The following is a 13,490-nucleotide window of genomic DNA, read 5'->3' as shown; positions in this document are numbered from 1 at the left end:
CAACAACGTAACCTAGTAACGACACGACATTGAATAATATATTATTTCGTTTTGTTAGAACTGCACATTTGCTTAACTTTTTTCAATTACGATTACATATTTATAATAATAATGACCGATACAAGTAATTTTAAGATAGGATTTTACTGATAAAAAAACATTCTTAAGATAATAAACTATTTCTGATTTAAAGAACTGACGTCGCTACAATTTTGTGTCAATAAACCTTTTTTCTTTTTAAATACCAGAGACGTTACTCTAAAAATCGAAATCTAACATCTAGAATCGAATGCATTGATTACTTGTGAATAAAAATCATCATAAATTAATAAATGCGTTGTGTTTTTTTTTTAATTATGTAGATACTTGTCTTATTTTGCTCCTTAAATTTACGGAAGAAAGTATATTACTGGGACAGGGATTCGCCTGATGAATTTTAAAATTGATATGTGTTTCAAGTTCGATTGACAAATGTTTCAAGTCCGTATCGATTAATTCACTTTAATCGATGTTTTTAAGCAGGTTACTTCTCTTCGAAGATAAAATTGATAGACGTCAAATGTTGCCTATTAAATTGGCTCGACTATAATAACAACAAAACAGACAATATTCAATATATTTTAAGACTTTATTTAAAAAAGCACATGTGCATTTAACCTGTTCTTCAATATCCGCGTGGTCGGTATCATAAATCCAACTCTCTTCACCCAGCAGTATTGTATCGCGTGGATGCATGGCGTGCCTCAGCATTCCTAGAAGAATACAAAGGTTATTTAGTAAAGGAAACACTATGAGATGTCAATTTTATTCCTGATATTATTATGAGGGAGAAAATTTGTATGGATGTTTGCAACTCTTTCACATAAAGTAAAGGGCGCACCGGCAGCCAACGCACCGCACGCTTGATACAAACTCGAGTTATTGTACCCCACTGTAGTTACAGACCACGCCACCCACACTATACAATAGTTCGATATTAAGCTGAACGCGCACCTGTACGCACCGCATGAGCCGTACGTGCTGTGCGTACGGCGCATACAGTAGGTACGGCTCGTACAGTGCGTACAGATTGCACAGTACATGCTATGCGTACGGAACGTGCTGTGCGTACGGTACGTATGGCCCGTACAGTAAGTACGGATTGTACGGTACGTGCGGTGCGTACAGTTAGTGCAGTGCGTACTGTGCGTGATGTGCGTACGGTGCGTACGGCTCGTCCAGTACGTACGGCGCGTACATGGCGTACGGCTTGTACAGTACGTACGGCTTGTACAGTACGTACGGATTGCACGGTACGTGCTATGCGCACGGTACGTGCTATGCGTACGGTACGTACGGCGCGTACGGTACGTACGGCGCGTACAGTTCGTGCAGTGCGTATGTCTCGTGCGGGGCGGACAGGTGCACATTCAGCTTTACACCACTTACCAGTAGCGACAGTGGCGCCACTCGCATCAGCAGACCCCGCTAACTCAGCAGCCAGTAGTCTCAGTAATGGCGGCGCAGGCGCACCAGCTGCTAACGCACCGCATGCTTGATATAAACGCAGGCGAAGTAATGCTGCTGGGGCTTTTAGTGCTCCGCCGTAGTTGCGGACTACGCCACCGACACTGAAAAAAAATTAAATTGTTATTTGAGTTTGCGCGTCGTTTTAAATGATTTTTGTAAATTAAAAATAAAGATTTTTTTTCACTTTCCATAGTTTCAATAGTCTTTTAGAGAACGAAATAAATAGCCGAAATAACTAGGTTTTTTTTTCAGTTACAAAAGTCTTTTATAGTACCTTTGTGAGAATAAAATAAGCAGCCGAATTAACTAGTTTAATATACAAACTTATCAAATAGCCATTTCATTGTACATACTTAGTAAGAACAGCAACCGCTCCATCTATAGGCTGAGACAATCGCTTGGCCGTATCATCATTGTGCACTAGCGAAGGACAATGTATCAGCAAACTGTGCAACGCTGATAATGCACCTGCACGACCTTCAAGCGTCACCTAGTTGAAAAAAAAACAAACATATTAAAACTAAGGGCCGATTTTTCAATCCCTGGTTATAACTTACCCGTCCAATAAAGTATTACACGATTATATTTTAATGTCACCTGTAAACTGTCAATTAAGGGCAATAAGAATACATTTTGAAATATTAGTTTCATACGTTATTCGACGAATAATTTTTAACCAAGGAATGAAAATTTAGCCCTAAATAGGTAAAAAATGCTTTAATATGTAGTAAATAAGTAATTTGACTTTGAATAAATTTCGAGATGAAAAAAAAAACAATCAATCTCATTTTTATTGACCAATTTATATTTTTTAACAAATAATAAATATTTGGACAAATAATAAAGTATTCACCTGCCAAGTAAAGGCATCCCCTCTCGCCTTTTCGGATTCCAATTCTTTGGCAGATCTCGGGAAACTATTTCTCCATAACAACAACATACGCGGCAACAAACCACGCACAACAGGCACACCTAAAATAATAAAATTAAATAATTTTAGAGTATTTTTTTTTTTTAATAAAAATTAAACAATATTTTTATCTTTGATAATTCTGGATTTGTTCGTTTAAGCGCATATAAAAATTTGTAAATTTTCCATAGTCGTCTTGACATTTTATTACTGACCAAATCTTTGCAATCATTACGCAAATGTAAAATTTAACAGTAACTTCCGTCAACCACAATTTACAAAGTCTATGTTTAATTATGTGTAAAAATGTTGACAACCCTATTGAATAAATACTTACCGAGCGTACAAATAGCGCCCACAATAAGCCAGCCAGCGTTAGTCCTTGCGGCTGTAAGGCGACTGCTCTGTCCCGCCGACCGTAACAATTGTTCTGCCGCGTTGAATGCGATTTTACCCCTCCCGTGTGGTACCCCGAGAGGGGAGGATCGAACAGCACCTAAAATTGCTGCTAGGGCTGCAGAATAACCTGTAAAGATTACAACAATAAATGAAAAATGTTCGTTAAGTAATATTTCAAAATGCAATAAAAATAAAACGATAAACTGGACCTTTATACTGTACATAATTTCAGAAATTTACTTCACAGTTTGTGTATTTAAATATTCATAAAACAAGCATGAAATAAACTCATATTTTTTCTGTGATGATAACTATAATTTCTTTTAATCAAAAATTACAAGGAATTATTAAAAACCACACTTAAAGCAAATTATTTTGTACAAAACGCATAATATTTATCTCATTCGCACGTAACGCACACCCACCGCAACGCAATCGCTGCGGTGAGTCGTGCAGCGACTTACGGGTGTTTTAACACCTTTATAACTCACCCGATATGTGATGCGGCGTGGGTCTAGCCACATCTAGTGCGTCACATGCGCGGTCCAACAGCGGCGTTATGAGTGCGGGTAACGCTTCGCAAACGCACCGCACCGCAGCCGCTGCGGCTAGTCGTGCGGCGACGCACGGGTGCTCTAGTACCTAGGAACGTGATTACGACAAATGAGTTTATTGTGATTTATTTATTTTTTCATTTTTGAGATCCCTGTGCAAAAGATAACGTATATCTATCATCTAATGTATTTTTAAAAGTTGATGTATAAAAATTCTAATAAGGTAAGGCAACCTTTAAACTGAAAAAATACATACCGTAAATATAGTGTCGATCATTTTCAAAGATGAATCAGATACAAGATTGTGTACCGATGTACCCAGTTGCAGCGATAGCTCGCCTGCCTCCGTCAACGCACACACCAACAAATGCTGACTAAATAATGTCTCCTAAAAATATGAAATTAATTAAGAAAATTTTAAGTATTAAACAATACAATATACTTTTGTATAATTGAAACTACAAAACCAATATTATTATTTTGATGATACATCAAGCACCTATTTAGTATATTAATAATTTTGACGGGAAAAAGACCAATTAGAATTTGATGTTTTGATTATCCCACCAGTAAAACACTGTGTATTACACATGCATACACTTTAACACTACTTCTATTTGTGATAATTAATATTATTCATTCATATAAATTAAATCAATTAATATTAATAAAATTGGACTATTGTTGAAAGTTAACTCATTTTAATTTATACCAAATTCATCATCATCATCATCAGCCCATATACGTTCCCACTGCTGGGACACGGGCCTCCTATGAGGGTACAGGCCATAATCCACCACGCTGGCCAAGTGCGGGTTGGCGGATGACACATGTCGTCGAACTTTTTAATTCTTCGACATGTCGGTTTCCTCACGATGTTTTCCTTCACCGTTCGAGCAGTGGTGATGTTACAATACCAAATTACCTGATTACAATCCTTAGCATTCTCTGGGTTAAAATCAATGCTGTTCATTTGTTTAGCGACAATTTGTATAATTTCGCGGCAAGCGGACGCCTGCGCTTTCTCTCCGAGCATTTTACCAAGTGTATTCCGTAATATGTAATTTATGCATTTCCTACAGGAAAATAAAATTAAATATAATTATTTAAAAAAGATACACTGTCTAGAGGTTGGAAAATTTGTTCATTGATATGGCAGTATACAATTGTACTGAAGGCGGCAGTTTTTTATTGTACTGAAAATTAATTAAATATTAATATTATTTAAAACCAATTATTCTTTTTAAATTTTGAACACAAAGGACAAAACGGTATCAAAATAAACTACTCGTAGGAATTACTTTTATTCCAACTTAGGCTCTGAAAAATTCGTATGAAAAATATTGTAATATACTTGCCTAGAATAAACCGCATCTACATGAGAACTCGCAGCTTTTGGATTAGCCACTAAATCCAACACATGAGTTAAAAACGTAGTCATGTTACGTTCCAACCACACTCCACCCATATTTTGTACAAATATCACATAGGCCTGGAAAGCAATATCTTAATTACTTATTTATCAATACTTTTCTATATTATCAAATACCACTCTAAATACACAGTGCATAAAGTTCAATTTGAAACGGGTTCAATTGAATTTAATTTTCAAGAAATTAAAAGCCTATTGCTTTAACTGACAAAAATAACCCAAAAAAAAGTTATATGACCACTTTATCATCATCAAATCGTTAAATAATAAGGCTTATGTAATAAAAAAATATATATATCAATTATTTGTTCATACTCACATGAGTCACGCAAACTCTCACTTCTCTGTTAACTCCAGAACCAGACTTGATTATTTCTCCTTTTAAGAAGGATGTACCGCCACGCAAAAATGCACCCATCAACAAATTCAATGCTTCATCCAAAGATACTACATTTTTGGGTGGATCTTTTTTGTTTTGTTGTACTAAAATAAACAGTTATAAACATATTTATTCATAATAGATATGTTTCTAGAATTGTAAAGTGTGTGTATGTGAAAACAACTGTAATAATTTATTTTACTGTTAATCTTGTGCTAAATTACCTACCTGATTGCATTCCCAATTTATTCTTATTGTTCAGATTTGTCGCTTCACCAGCTTGAGTCATGGCTATAAGAGCACCAAGCAGTTCTGCTACAGCACATCTAAAAAATATCAAGGTTGGATTGTAAAGATCAAAAACATGTCAACTATATTACAGAAGTTTCTAAAATTGATAATCAGAATATGTAACGAAGTACCTATGTATTTGAAAATGTAGGTACGTAATATTCTATTTACATGAACAATCTGCTAACGTTATAATGATGAAGTTGCAATACAAAATTATAATTTTTATTTTAAATTAACAAGAATAATTATTTTACTACATGTGGGGGTTCCAGATTAGAATAATTTTACTGTTCAAATATAACTTTTAAAGCGATCAGACATATCGATTTTACTATGACCATAAAATCTTTTGACTTTTGAATAGATACATACCAATAGTAAAGTACATCAACAAAAGTCTTACCTCAGCTGATAATCACTAGGATGAGCCGCCCTTAAGCACGCAGCAGCAATAGCATCCACATCAGCTGGCGTCAACTTTTGCAATGGCAACATACTACGCAGTGCGTTAGCAGCCGCCGCACGTACAGGGGATGACCTTTCATTGAGAAGCGACGCTCTAGCCGCGCGGGACACTTCCCGCAATACGTTACCAGCCGCTGTACCCATGCCTACACATATCTATCGGGGGATATACAGGTTACTTAGATCTCTGTGTAATTAATTTTGTTTATTGTTCGTGTGGGTCATAGACAATGTCAATACTAGAAGTTTGTGTTGCTCTATGGAGAAACTAGTAACTTTTGCGACGCGTTAGCCGCCGAATCTCTGAGGATTTTTTTTACGCAACAGTAACATACTATGCAGCTTGTTAGCCGCCGCTGCACGTCAAAGGGACGAGCGCAAGTTGTTCAGCAACATTCTCTTGTTATCTGTTGGCAACTAGCCGTGCAGGATACTATATGCGAAGTACAAATACATCCTGATACTGCAAATCCATTGTTTGCACCTAAGCCACACAAAATTAGGTCGCAAACACCTATTGTCACTACACTGCATTTCACATCAAAATGGCATCACTTATTAAGTCACTATACAGGCAAATGAATTTTTTATTATTTAAGAAAACTAGCATATTCATCAATTGTTATAATTACATTATAATTAATACATACCTTTTCTAATGTAATCATAATCTCCAGTCTCGTTTGAGATTCTGCACTCTTCAGGGATCGTACAAGGGTCGACACTGTCTCTTCATACGACCGTCCCATCATCCTACCCAGCTTTTCATACATACTCCCCAAACAACAGATAGCAGCACTGAAAAAATAATCAAACAAAAATATTAGATGTATGGCAATCATATAAATTTAAATAATTGTTAGTAAAAAACATATATAAAAGTTATAAGTACATGCATATAATTTGCATGTACGTCTACAGAACTTGTTTAAACATAGCATTATAAAAAATTACTACCCTCATTACATGAAAAATAAAATTGTTTGCAATAAAGAACTATTTACTTACAGTCTTGTAGGCAAGTACGATGGAGAATCATCCTTTACTTTAATGATATCATTACACTTATTGACAGTGTCAAACAGTAGAAATGTATCTCCAACTGAGAATAGTGTAGCGAGGCATCTAGCCAGTACTCGACGGGCTGGCGCACCGAGATTCTCTCGGAAAAGATTAACTAGCTGTGCCACTAGTTTCTGCTGACAGTTCTTTATATCCGACTGAAAAAATACGTCAATAAACATTTTTATATAATAAAAAAAAAATATCTTCAATATCTTGAATACAAAAATCAGTACTGTATTATTTTTGTACTCAATAAAGATATTTTTTGATTTTTAATTACAGTGTGACTCTACATTATAGATAATAATTACAAACATTTCACATTCATATTTAATAGATATAATGGGTTACAACTTTTGAAAGGTTTTCAGGTTTTGTTAATATCATAAATACATTGATATGAATGGGGACAAAAATCGCTAAATGCCATACTTAATATTTTAACTTAAGCCTTGTAATGTTCTTTTTTTCTGATTAGTTTCAGTTCATCAAAATTTTCAAAATTGTCCAGATTAAATTGCAAATGGAAGAAGATAAAATTAACTTCATTAAACATTAATAACACACTTTATATGTACCTTATGTGCAGCAACCAGAACCTTGTCCAGAAACCGCAGCCATTCAAATATGAAATGCGGCTTCTTATCATCTGGTAACTGCTGCAATGCAGTTTCATTCAGCGTCAAGGAATGTGACACCTCCATGGTTGGAGCTACAACATATTTTAATAGTATTGAATATGTAATTATTACCTTAATTTTCTAGTGAGATTGAATTTTGTGTTAAAGTAAGCTAGATTATGTTATAAGAAATATTCTGTGAAATGAAATCATTTTTTGATTATTAATTATTATTAATTATTATTAATTATAATTATATCCTTTAAAAACATTCCATTAAAATTCTATGTAATAACTTGAACATAGGGTGTATATTATATTGCATTGCTGCAGGTGTTTATGCATATTGACAGAATCAAACTATAATCCAGGTATTTGTTTTTAATTACTTAATCAATGTATACCAAGCGACACAAAGATTAATGTTAGAATAAACTGTATACAGTGGTATACAGGAGCATAATTCCATGCTATAATTCAAACGCCTTTTTATTATTGACCAATTGAACCACAACTAATAGTAAAAGTAAACTAATAGTAATAGAAGTTTCATCTACGACCTTCGCTTTCCAGCTCATAACTCAATAATAGATCGTAAATGCCGCAAATATAATCCAATCAAATTATTCTACACAACATAAACAATGGCATCACGAATGAATCAGCGCACCCTAATGTAATAGGTACGAAACCTATACTCATATACCCACAATATCCCCGTAACACACCCGTTACTTTATATTAATTATTAACGTTTATAATCATCAGCACACCATTCACTTACCAATGTACTTAAAATTTTCTGTTTTAATCAAACACTATTCACATAGTTGTAGATCGATTATTATTATGGAATTAATTTTTTGGTTGAGAAATAAACTTTTGTTAAAAAATTAAACCTGTAATATCAGATAACGCGAAATGTACGACACACAGCATATGTAATTCTCTTCAACAATTTGCGAAAAGGATGCTGTTAATGTTTAGAATTAATTGAAACTTGAAAGATTATTGATGTGAATTATTGTGAACCGTTGTGAACGCTGTGAACACAACACCGATACCGTATACCGTCATCTGTCACTTAAATGTCAAACTTACATAGATAATAGATTAAATGTTAACTGCGCTAAAAATTCAAATATAGATAGAAAAGATACAACTCGCCACTCCCTCCATTTCTTAACTCCATTTGCATTCAGCCAAAGCTGTGACCAAAGCGATTAATTTAATTACATTACACTCAATTAATTAGACTTAATTCAGTCATCCCTAAATATGGGAAAGAGTAATCGTGGTTAGCAAGCTACTGGTTGCTTCAACCTGCTTCCTTTGTGTAAATTGTGTAGAACCACTGTAGAACAAACCAGCGCTGACAAGCGCCGATAAGCGCTCATAAATTTTCAGCTTTCTTTCTGAATAGGTACGCCCTTAGCATCCAAATATAGTTGTGATAGTAGTTAAATGCACATTTTAATTCACTAAATTCAGAAACAAATTAAGAATTTAGAAGCTTCTGACAACACTGTCCTAAATTTATACTTTATTAGTAACTGGATCGGATGATGACTGATGATGAAGAGTACACGAGTGTATTAGAACCAGTAGGTGCAGAAATTATCTACGAATGAAATCGAGGTCGTCATAACATATTATTAATTTTTAACCGACTTCAAAAAAAAGGAGGAGGTTATCAATTCGGCCGGTATATATATATTTTTTTTTATGTATGTACACCGTTTACTCTGAGGTTTCTGAACCGATTTACGTGATTCTTTTTTTGTTCGATGCGGGATGGTGTCGAATTGGTCCCATAAAAATTTTATTCGGATAGGCCCAGTAGTTTTTATTTTATGAGCATTTTTGTCTGTAGGTATATGTAAATTTTGCAAGTGCAAGTTTGAAGTCGGTTGTTTTTAACGCAGTTAACACTTGTAATCTCGTGATATCGTTAATTCAAATGTCAAATGCTACGGTCAAATCCATACTATATTATTAATATGCGAAAGTAACTCTGTCTGTCTGTTACTCAATCACGCTCAAACTACTGAACCAATTTTCATGAAATTTGGTACGGAGATATTTTGATACCCGAGAAAGGACATAGGCTACTTTTTATCCCGGGAAAATGACGCAATCCCGGAAATCCCACGGTAACGGGAACTATGCGGGTTTTTCTTTGCCTGCGCGGGCGAAGCCGTGGACGGAACCCTAGTGCAATATAAATATAGCTTATTGTATCTCTTTTCGCTTTAAATATTTGGCACTCAGAGATCAAAATATTATAATAATATTATGTATGTCTACAGATGAAATCATTTTTGAAATCAGTCCTGTAGTTCAGTTTTGCCTTCGGCTTAAAACCTCTTGATAATGACCGCCTCTTTGGTACAGTCCTTGTACAGTCCGAGGGTACAGCACAGGGTACAGTGTATACAGTGGTTATGTCTGTTGGTTACAGTAACTTCAGCTTAGAACTGAGTAGAGACGAAGAAAAAAAATATGTCTTGGTCTGGTTGGTAGAATATACTAATATTAAAAGGCTGATCTGACCTACTTGTCCGTTAAGAAAATCAATCAGACAAAAAGGTGTATGAATCACAGGTATGAATAATGTATCTGCCCCTTAGATCTGCCCTATACCCCACTAGGGGACAGGGGGCTTTACATATTTTTCCTCCTGGCTACGAAGAATGAAGATATTGGTAGGGTATGACATGACAAATATATATTTTTCAGCAAAATCAAACAATCGAACTCGATTGTGGTAGGTACGAATTGTGGTACGAATATTCGGGAATACTTTTTGTATTTTACCAAGTATTTTACTGAATTACTGATTCTATGACAATTGTAGACTCTGTGGTTGCATGTTGATGGCGTGTGCGTGACACTCGTTTGACAATTTATTGATGTTAAAAATCTCGTTTTGTCCGTAAATAAGGCATTATTGCTAAAAGAAGACTACGTTGAAATAATCAACCGACAGATACAATTTAAAAGTTAAAGCGAATAATATAACTCGAAGAAACCGAAGGAATAATTGGCGGATAATGCCAACATTTTTAGCCCTACAAAGTGCAAAATTTAATAGCGATGCATACTAGTATGACCGCGCAGCAAAGCCCGGCAAATATGCAGACTGTTGTGGACAGAGAAAAGATTTACACTTGGATATTGGAACTATGCAATCCAGAAACTCGTGAAAATGCTCTATTGGAATTAAGTAAAAAGCGGGAAGTGGTGCCCGACTTAGCTCCTATGTTATGGCATAGCTTTGGCACAATTGCAGCTTTGCTACAAGAAATTACGAATATATATGTAGCAATGATTCCTCCTACATTGACAGCTCATCAGAGTAACCGGGTCTGTAACGCTTTGGCTTTGATGCAATGTGTTGCTTCCCACCCTGAAACTAGATCTGCATTCTTGCAAGCTCATGTACCATTGTTCCTGTATCCATTTTTACACACGGTTTCCAAAACACGCCCTTTTGAATATCTACGCCTTACTAGTCTAGGAGTTATTGGAGCATTAGTTAAAACAGATGAACAAGAAGTTATAACATTTTTATTGACCACTGAAATTATACCTCTGTGCCTACGTATAATGGAAAATGGATCAGAACTATCAAAGACTGTAGCAACATTTATTTTGCAAAAGATATTATTGGATGACAGTGGATTGTGCTACATATGCCAGACATATGATAGATTTTCTCATGTAGCTATGATTTTGGGGAAAATGGTGTTATCATTAGCAAAGGATCCATCGGCAAGACTGTTGAAACATGTTGTTCGTTGTTATTTACGTTTATCTGATAATCCTAGAGCAAGGGAAGCTCTACGTCAATGTCTTCCTGACCAACTTCGAGATGCTACTTTTACTGCTTGCTTACAAGAAGACAATTCCACAAAACATTGGCTAGCTCAATTGATAAAGAACCTGGAAGCTCAGCCCCCACCTGCTAGTCCGGCGCAACCGAACATGTGAGAATTGGCTTTATCGAGTTACACCCTCTACAAAACATTCAAAAAGTGGTGCAACTCTAGCTAAATTTACAGTTTATTTATAAATTTAGCACTGATGAAAAACCATAGATATTATATGAACTAACATGATGTCTTACTAAGTGTCACTGGCAAATAATAATTAATATAGCTAATTGAAACTACTTATTTTATATTGATAGTTGAATGGATTCAAATTAATGAAATAGTTAAAATTAGATGGTTCAAATCAAAATATTGCTATCTAATGGTCCATGAGGACATGGTCTATGGTTTTTGTATTAAAAATGCATTTTAGGTACCTAATTAAAGGCTTGTTACTTCGTTTCTCATATAGATAATGTAAGAAGTTTTGATTTTGTAGTGGGTGTGTAAAACTCACTTATTAGTGCCCTTACGCACTAGCGGTTAACCGCGGGGGCGGCTAACCGCGCGGTTAGCCGCTTTCCCATTTTAAATACGCAACCGCTTATGATTGTACGCACTAATCATAAAAGCGGTTGCATATTAAAATGGGAAAGCGGCTAACCGCGCGGTAAGGCGCCCCCGCGGTTAACCGCTAGTGCGTAAGGGCACTTATGGATAGCAGTCAGATATGAACAAAGTTCTTAATTGCAAATGAATTGTGTAACTGTAAAACATTTATTGGAACATATGAAAACTATTAATTCTAATCAAATTAATAATTAGTAATTATTAATTTGATTAGAATTAATAGTTTATTATTAATTAATTTAGTTAATTATTAATTACTTATACTCAAAGTTAGAATAATCACAGGCTGTAATTGTTTTTTTTTTCTCCATTGTTGGTAGTGACCACATTTATTTCAATGCATAAATAAACTGCCCTTTAATAAACAATAGTTTGGTCTCATTTTGAAAACATTATTTTTAGGTACAAAACAAGATGAAAGCACTTATATTTTGTGCTGATGTAGTGGAGAGGATAAAAGAAATAAACTTTTTCAAAATTTGCTATTATGGTTTTATTTCATCTTTTTTAAGCTACAGGAGAAGGTTTTTTTTTTAAGTAAATGCTAAAAATCAGGTCCTCGTATTGGATAGTTGGATAATGCCCACCGTTTTCCACCCAAACAATGTGCTGAAAGGTTGTGATATGAAGGTTCAGAATGTTTCCTATTACAATTATTAATGTAAATACGAGAGGGTTTTCTTTCATCATGAATTGAGTCCAATGAATCTTTTGGGATAATAAAGTTGATGTTAGTTTTAGACTTAGACGGTCTTTTAGAATTAGATTTCAATATACTATTTTGCCGTTCAATAAATTGCGTTCCACAGTTAACCTTTTGAAGAGATTGAGCACAAGCTTTATCCATAAAACTATTTTTGTATAAGGTTTGAATAATTTTGCTGCTTGCTTTCGGCTTAACTTTCTGCTTACTACATTTGCATGAGTTCTGGTCCCTTTTTCGAACCATAGTTACGCAGTAATTGTCACATCTCAAAGGCCCAGTTGCTAGAGTATTAACGGCTATATCAACGAAACATTTCTTTAAAATAGTTTCTTTTGATTTTAAAGTTTTAGATAAACTAGGTCTTTTATTCTCTGATGGAATTATCTTATTTATCACACGTCTCTTCTCAAGATATACTGCTCTGTTTGGCTTTCCACTGAAATTTGATGAACTTTTTGTAGGTCTTTTTACTTTTTTAAATTTTACATTATTGTTGATTGAGGAAGGTTTAAAAACAGGCTCAACGAGGTCTCGGCAAAGTTTCTCTGCTACGGTGGGCATGAGGCCGATGAGAGTGACTTCAGATGGTTATACTATAATATATTTACTGCATGTTGTATATTTATTTTTCGAATTTATAATAACTTGATTG

General features: G+C 34.8%; 2 protein-coding genes across 2 annotated transcripts in view; one reads left to right on the top strand and one right to left on the bottom strand.

Annotated features, from left to right (window-relative positions):
- LOC123700751 (HEAT repeat-containing protein 5B) overlaps nt 1-8,677 on the bottom strand; it is a 29,594-nt gene extending 20,917 nt beyond the window's left edge. The window contains exons 1-16 of the mRNA XM_045648069.1: nt 8,412-8,677; nt 7,586-7,719; nt 6,951-7,162; nt 6,593-6,740; nt 5,881-6,098; nt 5,412-5,509; nt 5,124-5,287; nt 4,731-4,864; nt 4,298-4,448; nt 3,629-3,760; nt 3,310-3,460; nt 2,757-2,945; nt 2,363-2,481; nt 1,863-1,999; nt 1,429-1,610; nt 658-752 (exon numbers count right to left, since the gene is read on the bottom strand). Of these exons, the coding sequence (XP_045504025.1) occupies nt 658-752; nt 1,429-1,610; nt 1,863-1,999; nt 2,363-2,481; nt 2,757-2,945; nt 3,310-3,460; nt 3,629-3,760; nt 4,298-4,448; nt 4,731-4,864; nt 5,124-5,287; nt 5,412-5,509; nt 5,881-6,098; nt 6,593-6,740; nt 6,951-7,162; nt 7,586-7,711 (2,256 nt within the window). The 5' untranslated portion in view covers nt 7,712-7,719; nt 8,412-8,677. The remainder of the gene's footprint in view (nt 1-657; nt 753-1,428; nt 1,611-1,862; nt 2,000-2,362; nt 2,482-2,756; nt 2,946-3,309; nt 3,461-3,628; nt 3,761-4,297; nt 4,449-4,730; nt 4,865-5,123; nt 5,288-5,411; nt 5,510-5,880; nt 6,099-6,592; nt 6,741-6,950; nt 7,163-7,585; nt 7,720-8,411) is intronic.
- A 1,814-nt stretch (nt 8,678-10,491) lies between these two features.
- LOC123700857 (CCR4-NOT transcription complex subunit 9) lies at nt 10,492-12,014 on the top strand. The gene has a single exon (XM_045648207.1). It carries the CDS (start codon nt 10,724-10,726, stop codon nt 11,618-11,620), a length of 897 nt encoding a protein of 298 aa, XP_045504163.1. The 5' UTR covers nt 10,492-10,723; the 3' UTR covers nt 11,621-12,014.
- Nucleotides 12,015-13,490: the final 1,476 nt, after the last annotated feature.

Source organism: Colias croceus, chromosome 20 (genome assembly GCF_905220415.1).
Source record: "Colias croceus chromosome 20, ilColCroc2.1".
NCBI lineage: Eukaryota > Metazoa > Arthropoda > Insecta > Lepidoptera > Pieridae > Colias > Colias croceus.
Note: the sequence above shows the minus strand (reverse complement) of the source record. Positions and strands in the feature narration are given on the sequence as shown.

Excerpts from the sequence above, each read along its gene's own strand:
- LOC123700857 (XM_045648207.1), top strand. The coding sequence starts at position 10,724 with ATGCATACTAGTATGACCGCGCAGCAAAGCCCGGCAAATATGCAGACT.